The sequence below is a fragment of the Panthera uncia genome, chromosome B1, assembly GCF_023721935.1.
Source record: "Panthera uncia isolate 11264 chromosome B1, Puncia_PCG_1.0, whole genome shotgun sequence".
NCBI classification, from domain to species: domain Eukaryota; kingdom Metazoa; phylum Chordata; class Mammalia; order Carnivora; family Felidae; genus Panthera; species Panthera uncia.
In genome coordinates this window covers 132941801-132961106 of record NC_064811.1, presented here as the reverse complement: position 1 = coordinate 132961106, position 19306 = coordinate 132941801, and the positions used below count along the sequence as shown (strand labels likewise).

The 19306-nt window shown below is 37.9% G+C and overlaps 2 protein-coding genes across 3 annotated transcripts in view; one reads left to right on the top strand and one right to left on the bottom strand.

Moving 5' to 3' along the window:
• Positions 1–2668: 2668 nt before the first annotated feature.
• PPID (peptidylprolyl isomerase D) lies at positions 2669–15894 on the top strand. The gene is made up of 10 exons (XM_049631239.1): positions 2669–2889; positions 4126–4266; positions 6483–6589; positions 8523–8711; positions 9613–9735; positions 9879–9985; positions 11954–12095; positions 14824–14910; positions 15009–15051; positions 15798–15894. The coding sequence occupies exons 1-10, from the start codon at positions 2805–2807 to the stop codon at positions 15884–15886; spliced, it is 1113 nt and encodes a 370-aa protein (XP_049487196.1). The 5' UTR covers positions 2669–2804; the 3' UTR covers positions 15887–15894.
• A 101-nt stretch (positions 15895–15995) lies between these two features.
• Positions 15996–19306, bottom strand: part of ETFDH (electron transfer flavoprotein dehydrogenase) — a 33804-nt gene continuing 30493 nt past the window's right edge. For both annotated transcript variants that reach the window (XM_049631237.1, XM_049631236.1), the window contains 3 exons: positions 19058–19240; positions 18442–18663; positions 15996–16976 (listed from right to left, as the gene is read on the bottom strand). In XM_049631237.1, coding sequence (XP_049487194.1) covers positions 16813–16976; positions 18442–18663; positions 19058–19240 — 569 coding nt within the window. In that variant the 3' untranslated portion in view covers positions 15996–16812. The remainder of the gene's footprint in view (positions 16977–18441; positions 18664–19057; positions 19241–19306) is intronic.

The window sequence follows — 19306 nt, the reverse complement described above, 5'->3', positions numbered from 1 at the left end:
CCATAATCTTTGCCAATTTCTGGTATCTTACTTTCTCCTCTTGGGATTGGATCTAAACTTGATAATGTCTAGTGTTGCAGCCAGTTTTGGGGCAATCCATATTCTCTCTGGGGCTTGCTGCCTTCCTGAGGCTGTATTCAGGAATCCAGGCACATATTTGCTCTGCTCTCAGATCTCATAAACCCATCTATGGAGGTTTGCTGGATTTCCCAGGGATGTGACTGGGGAAGATGGTTCAGAGAGTTCTCGTCTCTGAGACAATGGAAATCTGCACCACCATTGCCTCCCCTCTTACTCTCCTCTCTACCATCCAAACCCCCCAGTCTCCAGGATAGGGGATGAGTTTGTTTATTTGAGTTTTATTACTACTATTATTTTTTTTGCAAGTGGAAAGCCATGCTCTTACAAAAGATGTTTTGTCCAAATCTCTTGCTATGCCAGGAGTCTTTTTTGTTCCTGTAAAGCCAAAACTTTTAGAAATCCAAAGCCAGGAAAACTGGTTTACCCTCTGTTTTCTTTGCTGTCACATATTTCTCCTAAAGCAACGAGTACAGAGCCTAGCTGTTTGTTTGGGTGGAGTAAGGGGCAAAGAGATTGGAAAGGAGAATACTGCATGGGGGGTATGATCTATAAATATTATCCTACCACACTTATGAGGAACAGACAGAAATAATAATAGAGCTCTTAGACAAATACTCATCCCTCTACTCAGATGAAATTATGTTCTTAGCCCTAAGAAATAGTGCATGCCGCTTGCTCTTTGTTTCTGCACACAGGCAAGACTTCAGAACTCTGAAGCCCTGTTTTAGTTAAGCGGACAAGGGGACAGGTTGTCTTCTAGAAGGATTTATCTTTTCACTAGAGATCAGTACTGGAGTGGTTTTGAAAGGTATGATTCTGTTACCCAAGTTTGTTCTAGGAATGTGACAGTTTATATAAAGCTGTTACTTTACTGTGAAAAATCTAGACACAGTGAGAGTAACATTTAGTCTTTTACACTCAGAAACTTGTAGAACAGGAAGAATCACGTTATATTTTCTGAGAATGCAGAGGTATCCTCAAAGCACCTTTGCAGTTTGAACTTTCATTTTGAAGTATGTTATTATTTTAATAAGGTATTAGCTATTTATAATTAATAATTGCTTATACCTGTTGAGTACTATGTTTCTGATACTAAAACATCTAAATAATTCTTCACCTAATCCTCATAAAAACCTTAAGAAAGGGCACCTGGATGGCTGACAGTAGCGTATGCGACACTTGATCTTGGGGCTGCCAAGTTCAAGACCCATGCTGGGTGTAGAGCTTAAAAACAAAACAAAACAAAACAAAAAACAACTTAAGAGATACCTATCATTATCCTAATTTACCAATGAGGGAACTGAAGCACACAGAGGTTAAGTAACTTGTCCAAAGTCACAAGTTAATTAGTGATTGAATTTGAACCCCGAAGCCTGATGGCACAGAAGTGCTTAACTATCCTAAGTAGTTAATCACAATGATATTCATAATGATAATAATGGTTAGGAGGTCATGGCGTAAAAGTGACAATTCTCAGAATAATAAGCTAAAGGCTACCTTTAAGCTAGAGGAGTAGAAAACTTTTAATGTGAATTTATGTTTTGATATTTGTGAGACAAACTGTAAATTGCCATTTGCAGCCTGGAAATGAGAATGGATTAGAGAACAATTTATTTTGATTCATATTCATCAAAGGACTCATGAGTTGTGTGCTGAGCTTACTTGATCCTCAGGGAACCACAAAGAATCAACACCATGGAATTCAAGGATGTCAACTGGTAAGGAATTAAGATTTTACATTAGTTTTAATGTGCTGGAATTTGAAAGGGTCAGCAGGAAGCACTGATAATCTTCTCAAAGCATACACAAAGACACATGGAAATAAAATTTGTTAGCATTCTGTATAACTCATTCATTCATTCAAAACAATTTATTGAGCACCTACTACCTGCTGGACACTGTTAGAAGTGCTCTGGATAAAGCAATGAACAAAACTAAATTCTTGTCCTAGCAGAGTAATTCTAATGGGAGAGGATAGATGGAAGTGCTAAAGAACATACCAGTTCTCTCCAAAATTAGGCTTGATCAGAGGTGAGTCTATGTTCCTATGACTAGGTAAAATCTTTACACAAATTCCCATAAGGGGAAACTGGACTATAACACAGTTTTATCAGGGAACGAAACTGCTCTTTTCTGGACGTTCAGCTTCACAGTCATCAGTAAAAATGCTAATATTTAAGAGTAACTTCTAACAATAAGGCAGTAATAACATGGCCACTATTGATTAGCTACCACCAGGCTGTGTTAGGCATTGTGCTAAGCAATTTACGTTTCAATCCTCAAAACGACCCCCCAAGGTGAGCATTTTGTCCCATTTTTCAGACAAGCAAAATGAGTTTCGGAGAACAGTCACTCATCCGTTAGCGGCAGACCTGAGGCTGGGATGGAGAGGACGGTCTCCAAAGCTTTTTTACACTACCGTGGTAGGAAAAGCGATGAAACACGTGCGAAAACAATAAAAACGATCGGGGCTGCAAAATCAGTACGCGAAAAGCGAGATAGCACAGGACAGAGAACTACAGAGAACGCGCACGAGCTCCAGCGCGCGGAAACGACGCCGGGAGGAGGCGCCGGAAGTCAGGGCGCGGCTTCCCGACCTCACGCCGGAAGTAGCTCGTCAGCGCCGCCGACAGATCGTCGCGAAGAAAGTAGCTTTGGGGTCGAAGGTGCTGGGCGTCCACGAGATTGTCTGAGTTCGCTCCCAAGCGCATCTGCAATTCAGTATGTCTCACCCGTCCCCCCAGACTAAGCCCTCCAACCCCAGTAACCCCCGAGTCTTCTTTGACGTGGACATCGGAGGGGAGCGAGGTGAGCAGAGTCTGATACTTGGGGAGTGGCCCCGAGGAAGCTGGACTTACCAGGATTTGGGCGACTGCGAGGGTGGCGTGCGGTTCGGGCCAGGGGCTGCACTGTGATGCGAAGGGGATGGCTCCCCAGACTGGACTGTTGGAACAAATACTGATTTCCAAGGCTGGGTGGAGCCCGCGCCCTTGTACCAATACCATCGGTCGCGCGGAAGTTTCTGGAAATTTCTGGTTTGGGGATTGTGGCGGCCTTTAGTTTGTCTCTCCTGATTTGGTTCCTCGCCACCTTCCATCAAGCAGGCATGAAATAAGGTTGTTTTATGTATGTAGTGGGACATTCAGAAAACTGTGATAGGCGTTTGTTGAGTTCCGGTCACGCCATGTCTTTTGCCACGCGAGATATATATCAGCAGCTGCCATGTGGTTTATAAATAGAGCAACTTTTGTTTGTTGGTTTTTCTTATTACCTATTTTTAACTTAGAGGTACCGTCAGATTGGTGAATATTTTCTGTTTTGGCATTGGGAAAAAGGAGCTCAGTGTAGCAATGTGGTTGCCTAGGCTACGTCAGCGGCTCGGAAGCTCCTAGGGTCTTGTGAATTAGCGTATCGATTTGTAACTGAATTGCTCTTGTTGTAGAACGGGTTAGGTTTGTGGGGCTAGGCTGTGTTAACGCAAATACTAACGGAGACATCAGGATTTAGGGACCCCGTGGATGATTATGGACGCACATGTACATTTTGTTTTGAAATTAGCGCGAGGTTTATTTTACCTGCCTTGGGAGTTGTCTAAAATGGGAACAACTTCACATTTTTGCTTGAGCGGCTGCATTAGGCAGATTCCATAGAACACAGAGGCTACAGCTATACTTAAAATTCAGCCAACCTGACCACTCAAAGGATATTTAATTTTCTCCTTTTGGTTACTTGGTGGTTATAATTTCTGAGTACAAGTTAGAAGAAATTACTCAGAATTTAAAACCATTTGCACTTCATAGTGTCCCTTATATGGTGTTAATCTTCTGGCTACTGTATTTATGATCCTTTGTTAAGATGTAGAAAAGTAATTGCTTCAGATTCATGAAGATACATGACACTTAACATAAGACTAAATTTGAATGTTAGAAAAATGACCAAAAAAGAGAACTTGGTATTTCAGTCACTAGAATTTTACCAGCTCCCCTTTTATCATTTGCATATTTGGTTGTTTGCATACTGACATGATTTCATTTTTTATTTTAGTTGGTCGAATTGTCTTAGAATTGTTTGCAGATATTGTACCGAAAACTGCAGAAAATTTTCGTGCATTGTGTACAGGAGAAAAAGGCATTGGCCCCACCACTGGGAAACCTCTCCATTTCAAAGGATGTCCTTTCCATCGAAGTATGTGTAAAAATTTGAATCTGATTCTTTTTTTTTAACGCTTATTTTTGAGAGAGAGAGAGAGTGTGTGTGTGTGTGTGAGAGTGAGTGAGTGTGTGTGTGTGCGCGCGCGCGCGTGTGCACGCGGGGAAAGAGCAGAGAGAGGGAGACAGAAAATCTCAAGCAGGCTATATCAGCACAAAGCCTGATGTGGGACTCGAACTCCCAAACAGTGGGATGGTTCCTGACCTGAGCCGAAACCAAGAGTTGGACGCTTAACCAACTGGACTACCCAGGTGCCCCTTGAATCTGATTCTCGTAAATAATTCTGTAGGCATTAGGGAAGAAAATACCAAGTGATAAAGAGTGAAAGTTAAAAATTACTGCTGGTTTCAGGAGGATGCTTTGACATCTGAGGCAGTAGCTCAATTTCATAAAGGTTGGGCTGTGAAAAGTGGAATTCTGAGAGGGTGCTAAGGTTTACTTAGAAATGGAATGCCTTAGCTTCACCAGACATCTGGCTCTTCACACCAGTGGGATTAGATTGAGAAAAAAGGGTGTGCTATGATAAAGAAACAGACCTTAGTTTTATTTTTTATTTCTTAAAGTTCACTTATTTATTTTGAGAGATAGAGAGTGCATGTGTGCAGCACAAGCGGGGGAGGGGCATAGAGAGAGAGACGGAGAGTCCCAGAATCCCAAACAGGCTCTGCGCCTACAGCTACACTCACAAACTGAGATCACGACCTAAGCTAGATCAAGAGTTGGATGTTTGACCGATGGAGCCATCCACACGCCCCAAGAAGCAGACTTTAGCTTGACTGATGACAAAAAAGTTATACCTAGTACTGGACAGGATTGCCTGGGAAGGCTGTAGCTGATTGAAAGATTCAGTGTCTTGGTATTATTTTAATTAAAAGATGACACTTCACAATGCCTGTCACCCTTTGTTTAGTGATTATTTGATGGTTCCCTAGTAGGCTCTAGGTTCCATGAATTCAGGAACTAAATCTTTTCATCGTTTTGTCTTCAGCATACAGTATAGTTATTAAATAGGCACTCAATAAATATTTGCTTAATGAGTAAATAAAGCATAATCATGAGTAGTATTTTTAAAAGAAACTTGATTAAGAAAAAATTAATGTTGATTATAAAATATTTAAATGTTTTACATTTATGTTTAATAAAATACTAAACTATACTAATAGAATGTAGTATTCAGAAGAGAGTTGATGTAGGAGGCCTGAGACTGCTTTCCTTAGAAAGGTTTGCTTGCAGGATGGCCATTAGCTGGAGTTTAGGAACTTGGCACTTGAACGATTCCCTGAATCATAATGATGGTTTACTGTGCCTAGATTGTTTGTACACACACTTTGATTTATGCTGAACATCTGATTTCCTTTTGAGAGTCTGAAATTTTGGTACATGGCTAGGTAGAGAGTAACTGCATGATCAGCCCTGATGAAAACCCTGGATGAGTCTGTAATGGGCAACAACATTGTGCACATGTTGCTGCATTTTTTTTTTTTTTTTTGCTGGGGGAAGAATGTGCTATATGACCTCTCATAGAAGCGAGAGAGTGTAAGGAAGCACATGGATTCCTCCAGACTCTGTTTATTATCTTTTTCTTTTATCATCTAGTTATGTATCTTTATTACATTATTGTAATGCAACCAAATGCTGAGGCGCATGAATCCTAGAAAATGTCTGAACATGGAGGTGGTCTTGGGAACCTTTGACACCAAGTGCTAATACTTGCTAAAGTACTTCCATTATCGTATAACAAATCTCAGAATAATTGATCTTATTTAGTAGACTTTAATGAGTAACGTGCCTAGCCATGTGCATGGTGAAAAGCAGTTGCTGTACTTAAGAAATTGTTTCCTAGAAGAGACAGATCATTACAATATGTGTTGTAAAGGTAGAATCAAGATGCTGTGGGAGGAAAATTGATGAGATCCAACTTGGGGGTCTCAGTGACAGTTTCACAAGGAGGTGCCTTTTGAACTAATTCTTTGAGTATTAGTGAGTGAGCAGGCAGTAAAAGTAGTTTGGACTCAGACTATGAAAATTCTTTTAAGAGTTTGGAGTTGTGGGGATGGGTGGGGAAAGACAGGAGAGTGCTAAGACTAGAGTCATGTTTTAGGAAGTTCATCTTTCGTATTACATGTTCATTAGTTAACATTACTATAGTCATCCATATTTTAGTTTCTAATAGCTGTTTTCCTTTTTTGTAGTTATTAAGAAATTTATGATTCAGGGTGGAGACTTCTCAAATCAAAATGGGACAGGCGGGGAAAGTATTTATGGTGAAAAATTTGAAGATGAAAATTTCTATTATAAGGTAAAGTGGACAAAAGGGAATGTTTATTGCTAATAGTAAAGGTTATTAGATGTCTGGGATACTTGTTGGACTAAGAACCAATAAATGTTTCAACGTGTGCTTAGATTCTCCTTTTCTTGTAAAAGGTATCATATTTGTAAATATATATTTAATATATATTTATTATTTTTAATATAGAAAAATTTGATCCACTAATTTTATTTGGCAAAAATACAATGGTTATGCCTGTGAGATCCAGGTTTACATACTTCAGTAAAGCCAATGAGTTTTTAAGAGTGGCCACCATATGGCAGAATTGTTTCCAGGAAAAATGTTCTCATTATCAGAAGGATGGTAACTTGTGCATCTTTATGCTTGAATTTGAAGAGCAACAAAACCATCGCTAATATCCAGGATGTCAGGGGATTTGCAAAGTAACGGATATGGTTAATGTCCAAGCTCCTAAAGGACATTAGTGGTGCCTGTGCCTTATCTTCATTTTCCCAAGATGTAATTGGGGTATATTGCATCATTCAAGTTGTAAGAAGGGACACGTAAGTACAAAAGTAAAGTAATATCTTTGGAAATGAGGAATATGAGCAAGGTAATTAGGATAATTTGAAAAGAAATTGTCATCAGTCTTTTAAACAGTATTCATTGGCTGCAATTGTATGTATTTAGTACTGTCACTGGCACCAGAGGGTTTATAAAAATGAATGGCTTTGATGATAATTTAAGATCTTCCCAGGAAGACAAGATTAAAACACATGGGACAACTGGAGAATAAATAATATGCAAATTAATGCTAAATTGATTGAGACTTTATATATTCTAGGAGACAGGTATGATTTATATATTCTAAATTATTAGGGGAGACATTGAAGAGGAATGGGTACTTAAACTGGGCCTTGCAGGGTGGCCAAGACTTGGTTAGACAGGAACTAAAACATAGATGCCAGTTTGAAGGATATGAGTGAGGAAAGACAAAGGCTTTCCTCAGCCTTTGCATGACCCGACAAAAATTTAGAAAGCCTAAGGATAAAGTGGAAAGATGAAGACATTGGGTTTCATAGAATCTTTGAATAGGTTGATGCCAAGTAGAAATTTGATTTTGAGATGTATGCAGCAGTTTGTTTAGGTCTTTTCTCTGGAATGGTTCTCTGAAGATTCACCTGGAGTGAAAGCCATAATGTTTGTATTTTTTTTTAAAGTTTTATTTATGTATTTATTTTGAGAGCTTGCGTGTGTGTGTGTGTGTGTGTGTGTGTGCGTGCGCACTCGTGCGCGTGCATGGGGTCAGGGCAGAGAGAGGGGAGAGAATCTCAAGCAGACTCCACGCTGCCAGCACAGAGCTGACCTGGGGCTAGATCCCACAAACTGTAAGATCATGATGTGAGCCAAAATCAAGAGTTGGATGCTTAACCACCTGAGCCACCCTGGTGCCCCTGTTTGGATTCTTCTGAGATTAGGAAAGTACCTAACGAATGTCCTGTCTAAATTGAATGTCCCATCACTGTTCCCAGTTTATTGATGTGTAAAGGAGGAATCAAAGTGTAGGCTCATAAAAATGGGAAGACTGTTCCCTGTTCTCAGAAGAGAGAGCATTCCTTATGAAAAGAGGGCAGAGTACAATCATTAGATTTCCGTAATGCAGCATCTTCATCTTAAGTTGAGATACAAATATGTTCTCAAAATGGCCTGTTTAGAAACCTGCCCCCCCCCCCATTGTTTTCGTTATTTTATTTGGTTTCATAAACTTTTCTTAAGGTCTAAAAAGTGATTAAGTACCCCATGTTTGTGGATTAAAGGTTGCAATTTATACAAAATAAAATTACATTGTTTGCTCTGAGTAACATTAAAGCCTGCCCTAGTTTTATGTGAATGGTCAGTGAAAGAATAATTCAGACTAGGACCACTAACCTTGGTTTTCTTTTAATGATTTTTATTTCTACAGCATGACCAGGAAGGTTTATTGAGCATGGCAAACGCAGGCTGCAATACAAATGGTTCTCAGTTCTTTATCACAACAGTTCCGACTCCTCATTTGGATGGGAAACATGTGGTATTTGGTCAAGTAATTAAAGGAATGGGTGTGGCAAGGATACTGGAAAATGTAGAAGTGAAAGGTGAAAAACCTGCCAAAGTAAGTAAAAAGTTTTAGTGAGATATACTTGTTATCTTAATTACTGCCTTAAACATAAGTAAAAGGATCAGGTGATTATTAGTTGGGAGAATGTTAGGATGACTTTTGGTATTGAAGCTTGGACTGCCACTTTTTTTTAAAACTTTTCTACAGTGGGAAAGATGAGATTAGGATAGCTTATAAGGAGATTTTTATTATTTCAACTTCAATTTTGGTGATTTTTTGTAGGTTTCTTAACTCTTTCTATACCTGCAAAACTTTGAATCAGTATGTACAGTAGTACATAGTAGGAAGAGGACAGGAAACCAAGAATCCTGTCTAGACTCTGCCATTTAACTGGTGGTTTGGCCTTGATCTTGTTATTTAAGTTTTCTTGGCATGTTTCCTCATCCTGTATAAATTACTTGAGGGTTTAGACTAGATTATATAACTCTGTAAAGAACCTCGTATTTTACATGTCCTTGAATCACAGTGGCCAGAATACTACCTAACCTAGTTGGCAGGGTTGTGTGTGGGAACTGGAAACTGAAATACTTAGAGGAGATAGACTGTTTCTCATTGTATGATGGAAACAGTAGTAAACTTGAAAGGACATGCCTCACCGAAAGAAAATTATATAGAAAATGATAACATTTTCAACTATTCTCTGTATACTGAGCCGCTAAATAGCAGTAAAACACTTTCATAAAATAGTGACACTGTATTGTATAGTGGAATGTATATAAAGGGCATTATTGTAATCAGAGCAGATAGATGAGACTTCTGTCAATCTGTCATTTTAGAAGTGACATGGACAGTGTTGCACATAACTTATACCTGTATAGCTTTTAAACCTAGATCTTTTGTTTTTAATCTCATTAATATGGTAGTGCACCTCTACAATTTAGGATTATTTTTACAGTTGTGCGTTATTGCAGAATGCGGAGAATTGAAGGAAGGGGATGATTGGGGCATATTCCCAAAAGATGGCTCTGGTGACAGTCATCCAGATTTCCCCGAGGATGCAGATATAGATTTAAAAGATGTGAGTACTTTCAGATTAGTCAAACTTTATTAAAAATAGTACTAAAATTTTGAGCTTTGTATCAGTCTGTCTTAATGATAGAACCTAGCATTTAGCTACATTAATTACTAAAATGCAACATATTTGTATTTTTTTTTATACAGGTAGATAAAATTTTACTAATAACAGAAGACTTAAAAAATATTGGAAATACTTTTTTCAAATCCCAGAATTGGGAGATGGCCATTAAAAAATATACAAAAGTTTTAAGGTAATAAAATATTTTTAGTAAGTTAATTTTAATAACTTGTAACTTGAATTATAAACTGAAATTCAGAGTTTATTGTCTTTTGGGCAAAATTACTTTGTAGAATAATAACCAGGTGTGTTGAAATAGTTGCATTTCTTTTGTTTCCTCTAACTTCTTATTTTGAAAATTTCAAAATACAGGAAAATTGAAAGAATAGTATGTGAATACTCATTTACCTTTACCTGTTTTCACTACTTTTTAACTTTTGCTACATTTGTTTTTGTAGAATCATTTTGAAAGGAAGTTACAGATACCATGACATTTACCCCTTCAATGGCTTAGCAGATATTTCCTAAGAATCAAAAACATGCTTCCACATAATCTTCTGGACCACTGAAAAAGACCCCCAGAATAACATTGATCCAATAATATTGTCTAATATGTAATCCATATGCAGATTTCCCTAATTATTTCACTTGGTTTTGTGTCTCTAGTCTCCTTTAATCTTTGGTAGTTCCTATTTTACATTAGGTTTTCTAAGTCATTTGTATTTTGTGCAGTCTTAAGTCAGTTGTTTTATGGAATACCATCTGTATTTGTTTTCTCCCTCAAGATTATTTTGAGGTTAAATATTTTGGCAAGACCACTTAAATCGGTGGTGTTGAATATTTCCTATGATACCACATCCTGAAAGCACATGTCAATTTGGCCTATTTTGAGTTTTGGCATTTGGTTAAAGTGGTATTAGCCAGATGCTTGTGTCATAAAAGTACCTTTTCCTTTTGTAAATAATAAGTACTTTGTGAAGTGATCCTGTGAGATTGTGTAAATATCCAGCTCCTAATCTTTCTTTCATCCAGTGGGTGTTAGCATCATTGAAGATCTTTGCCCGAATCAGTTATTATATTGATGGTGACAGAACTGATTTTCTAATTTATCATTCATAGCTGGCATTCTAATGTTTGAAAGAGCCTCTTCCCTCTGCCCCGCCTCCCTTTTTAGTACCACTGTAGATCTGTGGTTTTTTTTTTTTTTTTTCCAGTTCAGCTTGTTACTGTACTCTCCTTCTTTTTGATGTTCAAAGGGTTCCAATTTGTCCAGTGGAAGCCCCCTTCCCTGTATCTGTTTGACATGTTCCTATTAGTCTGTGAGCACTTGCTTGCTTTCACAAGGTGTTCTATGTTCATCTTGTTTCTTGATTTGGTATTAGCAGTTTCTTCAAGGAGCCCTGGCTCTTTTTATTGGGGGATTGATTTCAGAAACCAGATTCTGAGAGCCAGGTGTGCTCATCATTTCTGGGCCTTCTTCCGTGGGCAGAGCTAAGAATTGTATTAAAATACAGTTCAGGGGCGCCTGGGTGGCGCAGTCGGTTAAGCGTCCGACTTCAGCCAGGTCACGATCTCGCGGTCCGTGAGTTCGAGCCCCGCGTCAGGCTCTGGGCTGATGGCTCGGAGCCTGGAGCCTGTTTCCGATTCTGTGTCTCCCTCTCTCTCTGCCCCTCCCCCGTTCATGCTCTGTCTCTCTTTGTCCCAAAAATAAAATAAAAAACGTTGGAAAAATTTAAAAAATACAGTTCAAAGTCAACAGTTCAAAGTCAACAAAGTCAGCTGTATTTAAAATACAGTTCAAAGTCAACTCATTCTATATCCTCTCCCACAGTGAGAACCTTGGCCCAAACATAATTACATTGGAACGTAAATAATGGAGATCGTGAGTTTTAAAAATTGGGACATGTTAGTAGTGCATGATTATCTTTAGATTTGGGGATTGTTGTTAAATTGGTTTCTTTGAACACTTTTGGGGAAAAAGTTGGAACAAATAAAAATAAATCTTCTAAAGGAAAATAAAATTGTGATCATTAAGAATATTAATATTAGCATTTGATGAGCTTTTTATATCAGAAGTGACATAATACTTTTTGACATAGTTGAAGGAGCAGGTTAAGTCGTATGTGGCGTTACATGCCAACTTTATTAATGTATTCTCCAGATACGTGGAAGGTTCAAAGGCTGTTATTGAGAAAGCAGACAGATTGAAGCTGCAACCTATAGCTTTAAGCTGCGTGCTGAATATTGGTGCTTGTAAACTGAAGATGTCAAATTGGCAGGGAGCAATTGACAGTTGTTTGGAGGTAAGTCTCTTTGACATCAGACTTTTTGAAGGAGTTGGTTTATGATTTATCAACTTGAACAAAAACAATTTTATATACATTAATATATTTTATTACATAGGACCTAATGAGACTTGATGAAAAAGTTCTTTTATCTCTAAATACTTTGGACCTTCAGTTCTTCCTGTTAATCCATTCATTTAGCTTATAACGTTATGTAACTTAATACCAATGAAGATATTTTCCTTTTCCCTTCAGAGCACAGTATCAGCTCATTTATTCATTTTAACATATTGAGCACCTATTGTGTGCTAGGTATTGGAAGACAAAGCCAGGAATGATTAAGATTATGGGTTGTGGAGCCAGTCAGACTTGGGTGTTTTTGTTAGACTTCCGTTACTAACTTTGTGTTGGGTAAGTCCTAATTTTAGAGAGTTTTAACATCTTTATTATTTATTTATTTGCTTATTTTAAAGTTTATTTATTTTTAGAGAGAGAGAGAGACGGCATGAGAAGGGAAGGGGAGGAGAGAGAGGGAGAGGCTCTCAAGCAGGCTCCGTATTGTCAGCACAGAGCCTGATGCGGGACTCAAACCCACAAACTGTGAGCTCGTGACCTGAGCTGAAGTCAGGAGTCAGACATTTGACAGACTGAGCCACCCAGATGCCCCAACATCTTTATATTAAATAAAAATAATACTTGCCTTATGGAATTGTTACAAAGATTATATAACATGTAAGAACATTTAGCACAGTATTGGGCATATTTTAAGCACCTAACAGAGATAGGGTGTTTTTTTTTTTTTTTTTTAGATACGAGAGAGAGAGAGGTAGAGGTAGAGAGAATGTCAAGCAGACTCTGCGCTGTCAGCACAGAGCCTGAACTGGGCTCCAACTCACAAATCATGAGATCATGACCTGAGCCAAAACCAAGTCAGACATTTAACCAGCCGAGTCACCCAGGCACCCTGAGATTTAGGTGTTTCAGTTAAAAGACTCATACTCTCAAGGAACTTTTTATTTGGCTGAAGAGGGAGTCAGTTTCAATTTAGGGTCATCAGGATTTACATAGGGAGAATGGATACTACTGAGACACTCAAAGGTCACCTGTCTTCATGGGGACATCCAGGGATACTGACTGATAAAGCTAGATAGGTGGCAGCATTACCTCCTTAATCGAACAATTATGACATTCTTCCTATTGCATAGTTGAAAAATTTTCCAAACTGTGTATTTTAGAAAGACCCATCTCCAGTAATTTTTATGTATTTTGCACATTAAGCAATGTAATTAAATCAGCTATGCCCAGAGTAAGTAGAAATCAAATGAGATCTGGGGTGCCTGGTTAGCTCAGTTGGTAGAGCATGTGACTCTTGATCTTGAGGTTGTAAGTTTGAGTCCCATGCTGGGTGTAGAGATTACTTGAAAAAAATTTTTTTTTTTTTAATGAGATACTAATTTGGTAGGATAGGTAGAATAAGGGCTAATATTAGAAGGGAGTATACAACAGGAAAAAATTTATCCAAGGAAAAGTTTGGTCTTCACTCTGGGTTTCTTTTCTTTCTTTCTTTCTTTCTTTTTTTTTTTTTAAATGTTTATTTCTGAGACAGAGACAGAGCATGAGTGAGGGAGGGTCAGAGAGAGACGGAGACACAGAACCAGAAGCAGGCTCCAGGCTCTGAGCTGTCAGCACAGAGCCCAATGCGGGGCTTGAACTCACAAACCATGAGATCATGACCTGAGCCGAAGTTGGTCTCTCAACCAACTGAGCCACCCAGGCGCCTCCTTTTTTTTTTTTTTTTTTTTTTTAAAGTAGTCTCCACACCCAATGTGGAGCTTGAACTCCTGACCCGGAGATTAAGAGTGGCATGGTCCACTGACTGAGCCAGCCAGGTGCCCCAACTCTGGATTTCTTTTGGACCTTTGTGAGGCAGATAATATGCCTTTTGCAGTAAAATCTTAGTATTTACCTTTAGAAGATGTGAATAAACAAAATAGGTTATTTCTAAAATGTTTGTTTCAGAGCAGAGACCTATTAAGTGTTAACTACTGCTCCTTAAAAAAACTCCTAGATTGCAAGTAAAGAGTGTAACAAATTTTTATTCATAATGTTTTTCTCTGATAATTTAGGGTCCAATCAGGAGATAGAAACTATATAGTAATTTGAAAAGAGAAAGTTTAATATAAAAGTACATGTAAGAGGAGATTGGAATAGTGAGGGATTGGCTAGTAAAGAGAATTCTGAAGAATATGGGAATAGCAGATATATATCTATCTGCCATATATAAATACATGGAGCTGGGATGGAGCCTCAAGAAAAAGTCACCTCTTGAGGGCCCTTAGGCTGAGATCTGTACTTCACTGGAGAGGGGATAGCTGTGACTTACTGGTGGCAGAGAAGTTCAATGGGTACCATACTTGTGATTCCCTGTAGTGCTTAGGGAAGTTGCCTGCAGGGAGCTCCTATTGACCAGGTAGTGCTGTTGACCAAGTTCAGTGCAGGAGCCCAAGACAAATGCACGGGAACCTGCAAGAGAAACAGCTTTTCTCATCCGTGTCCCTTTAGTGCCCTCTACTGACAAAATGTAATGTGCCAGCTGGCAGAGGGTATTTACAGGGTCCATCCAACTCCATTATCACAGAGCAGTAAAGGGTTGATTTGTAGCTGACTGGCAGTAAATTGAAATCTAGCACATATATTTAATTCTTAATATTTAGATAAAAATATTAATTTTACAATTTTTTTGTAGGCTCTTGAAATAGACCCATCAAATACGAAAGCATTGTACCGTAGAGCTCAAGGATGGCAAGGATTAAAAGAATACGATCAAGCTTTGGTAAAATTTTGTTCTAAATTTTAATTTTTTTAGACAACCACCTTCATAAATCATACATCTAATTTCTTTAAATGTTTTTTTTTTTTTTTCAATTAAAGGCTGATCTTAAGAAAGCTCAGGAGATAGCACCAGAAGATAAAGGTAAGTTTGTACTTTTTATAGTGAAAGTTCGTTTTGTCCTGTAAGAATTCACCTTCATAAACCATTGTATTTTTTGCCACTTAGAGACCTATTTGTTCAACATACATTACAGAATGTTTGTTATTGGGCTAGGCATTGGCCATACTGCAGTGAATGTCAAGATCCCTGCTCTCAAGGAGCTTACATTCTGGTCTCTATTCAGAATATTGATTTTCACACATCTGAATACTATTTTTCTATCATATCATTTGAGATCTGGTTCCTATTGCTGTAATTCTAGTTGAAAGCACAGCACTAAAAGATAAAGTATTTATGATGAATTTAATGTTTGGGACCATTCCTTAAGCTGAATGAGGCCATAATATAAGTATTCTAGTTACTGGATATGTTTTAGGAAAGCTATGGAAAGTTAGAGCACAAAAATTTGTTTTTCAAATAAAGCCTGCTACAAATAGTGATGGTAGGCCTAGGTATTAAAATGTATCTTCAGTTTCTTATTACTAAAGTAAAATAGGAAAGGCACTTCTTTCAAATTGACAATCTTCTAAAATTATGTTTCATGGTTTTTGTGTTTGTGTAATGTTTCCTCAGTAAAATATTCTGTTAATAGAGCTCAGTTACTTTATGGACAAGAGTTTTATCAACGGCGGGGGCATTAACTGTCATACTAAAACATCAGTTTGTTGGGCATCCTCATTTTTTGGATGTTTTGAGAAATAACTCCTATTTACATATTTATTTTACAGCTATCCAGGCAGAATTGCTGAAAGTCAAACAAAAGATAAAGGCACAGAAAGATAAAGAGAAGGCAGCATATGCAAAAATGTTTGCCTAATAAGGAATTCAGTTTTACTTACATATGCATTGATTGTATAAAGGCAATAAGAAAATTTAAAGGTTTCTGTCTGTTATAGATGATCCCTGATGTGTTTCCTTTGATACTTCGGTTTCTCATTGTTTACAGTTTAGGAATACTGAAAAGGGTTCACTCTTAATAAAACGGTGTTACAAAATACAGTGAAGTTGGTTCTTTTTAATGGCTATTCTGCATTAGTTACAAAGAATAATGGTGTCCAGCCTGTTTCTAATCTAAAGACACATCTGTTGGATAAACAGATTAAAGCTTAAGTTTGTATACTGTTTCCCTTGATTCTTTGATGTATTTCTTTGTGGTTGGTTTTTGCTGGCATTTTTATACTTACATATAATACAGATATACATGTTCAGGGGTTGGCAGACTTTATCCAGAGGGCCAGAGAGTGAATATTTTAGGCTTTGTGGACCATTATCATCTGTCACAACTACTCAGTTCTACAGTTGTAGCCACAGACAGTATGTAAACCACTGGGCATGGCTGTGTTCCAGTAAAACTATTCATAAGAAAAGTAGTGGGCTGGATGCTCACCTCTGGTCTAGAATAATAATACGTTTATACCTGAAGTCCTGAATTTGACAAGTGCAATATACATTAAAGGCCAATAGTGTATTTGCTATTGGTACCGAATCTCTGAAGAATTAAAGAGGTAAGCAGATGCTACCTCATTGATAAGGTTTTATGTAAGAGGCGTATTCATAATTTTTTATGGGACAATTTTAGGCATAGGTATAAAATTTTTATTTCGTTGATAATTTTATGAACATTCTGATCAGTAATATGTGGTAAGATAGTTTGACAATCTGTTGACTTCTAAATGTTTAGTTAGCTTGCCATACATTTTAAAGAAACTCTCACAAGTGCCTGCAAATGAAATCAGTTGCAGTTTACATTCCATTGTAAGCAGGTCCTCCACCGCCTTCAGGTACCACCCAGTTAATATTCTGACTTGGATCTTTAATATCACATGTTTTACAATGCACACAATTCTGAGCATTTATCTGTAACCGAAATCCATCACCTTGTTCCAAAGGTACAAATTCATAAACTCCTGTAAGGAAAAATAAATAATACTATGAAGTGCATATTTTGACTTTTAAAATTCAAACGTAGAAATTGAACCCCTGCAAACAGTAGCTACAGAAACCTTAAAGGTTTGTTTTCTGAATGTTTACCCATAGAGAATATTGTGAAGATCTTGGTGTGTGCCATTGCTGTTAGTATAAATTACAGATAAAAGGGGCGCCTGGGTGGCTCAGTCAGTTAAGCGTCCGACTTCGGCTCAGGTCATGATCTCACAGCCTGTGAGTTCGAGCCCCGTGTCGGGCTCTGCTGACAGCTCAGAGCCTGGAGCCTGTTTCAGATTCTGTGTGTCCCTCTCTCTGACCCTCCCCTGTTCATGCTCTGTCGCTCCCTGTCTCAAAAATAAATACAACGTTAAAAAAAATTTTTTTTTTTAAATAAATAAATAAAATAAAATAAAATGTCTTGGGGAGGGGCGCCTGGGTGGCTCAGTCGGTTAAGCGGCCGACTTCGGCTCAGGTCATGATCTCGCGGTCCGGGAGTTCGAGCCCCGTGTCGGGCTCTGTGCTGACAGCTCAGAGCCTGGAGCCTGTTTCGGTTTCTGTGTCTCCCTCTCTCTGACCCTCCCCCGTTCATGCTCTGTCTCTGTATGTCTCAAAAATAAATGTTAAAAAAAAAAATTAAAAACAACTAGTTAATATTTAAAAAAAAATAAATTATAGATAAAAGTAGAAGGTACAGCAGTATTGGCTGAGTTAGTCTTACTAACAAGGGAACAACATTTAGCAGTTTTTGAGCTCCAATGTGTGCTACAACTGAAAAGACAAATTACATCCAGTCCTTCCCCCTTGAAGAGTTTAAAACCAGTGTGATGACAGAAATTATTTAAAAGTAAAGTCAAAAGACTGTTGGGGTGCCTGCCCTCAGAGAGCTTATATTCAAATTCTAGTCCCTCCAGAATGTACTAATTTTCATATATCTACATACTATTCTACCATATCATTTGAGACCCAATTCCTATTACAATCCTCATTGAAAGTTCACACTAAAGGATACAGTATTCATGATGAATTTAATGTCTGGGACCATTTCTTTGAGCTGAATGTGGCTATACCCTAGTATTTTAGTATATATACTCTCTGTGTATGTGTGTGTAGGAGCAGCCATGACAGAAATGATTTTAAGTCCTGTGAACATGGAAAGAGGTATTTTTTGGTGTTCCATAATCCTTATCTTGGTCTGAGGATAGAAAGGGAAAAGTTTTTTTGACAACTGTCATCTGAATTAGGCTTACCAAAAAATCCCTATTATTTCAGCACTGATAGAATAAGAACCATAAAAATGAGCTTTCTAAAGGAAGCTGTATGTAGGGGGTCATTTACAATTTCCATGCAATGAAAATGGTAGACTTCCAATGGTAATGGAAGTCTATTACCAACATGGTTAAAACAAATATTTGTGTTTTAGGAATGGATGGAAATCACATTACTGACCTGCAGGGCAAAATCGCTGTTCTGGTCCATCATATATTGACAGATTTCTGTTTACAGGAATACTGTCATCCTTTAAGGTTAAATGTGCTGGCTGGTCATGTTCATGATTAGTACCACTTAGGGCCACAGATGACAAAAGGTCAAAGCTGATCTGTCCATCAGGTTTTGGATACTCAATAGGTGTGCAGTCCTTGGCTGGCTTGAGCTGATCAGAGTCAGAACCTTAAACCATTTTGAGAAAGATGTTTAATAAAAATAAAACACTAATATAAAAGTACTTTATCAAACATTTTTATGAAAACTTGAAAATACCCTACCAAAGAAATAAAACTTTAACCCTCTTATGGTAACAATACACTATTAAAAATACTGAGTTCATTATTTCTCTACTAAGACAAGTTCAAAACGTTAAATTTGCTTTCTCTACTACTTAATGGATTACATTCATGAGGTTAAAAAAAAAATTTCTAAAGGTAAGCTCTACCCCCATCACGGGGCTAGAACTCATGACCCCAAGATCAAGAGTCACATGCTCTACCAAATGAGCCAACTAGGTGCCCCCCATTCATAAGCAGCTAATGATTTTAATACTCATACTCAAGTATGTTGGAATTACCTTTATGTTTTAGAGTCCATGGCTCCATTCCTCTAAATATCCAGTAAAAGATTCCAGTGTAAATCATCCCTCCATATACACCCAGTATTCCATGGCAGGATGGTCTTATATTTCTAACAGAATATAGCTCTTTCCACACCCATGATTTCTTCAAATTGTCCTCATACTCAGTTACATGGAGTCCTTTTATTAAAAACATGAAGTGTTAAGTGTCAAATCACCTCAAGGAGTATAAAATACTTTATCATG

Excerpts from the sequence above, each read along its gene's own strand:
- PPID (XM_049631239.1), top strand. The coding sequence starts at position 2,805 with ATGTCTCACCCGTCCCCCCAGACTAAGCCCTCCAACCCCAGTAACCCC. Across the intron at positions 9,736-9,878 it reads CAGATATAGATTTAAAAGAT|GTAGATAAAATTTTACTAAT; the intron begins GTGAGTACTTTC and ends TTTTTTATACAG. Across the intron at positions 15,052-15,797 it reads GATAGCACCAGAAGATAAAG|CTATCCAGGCAGAATTGCTG; the intron begins GTAAGTTTGTAC and ends TTTATTTTACAG.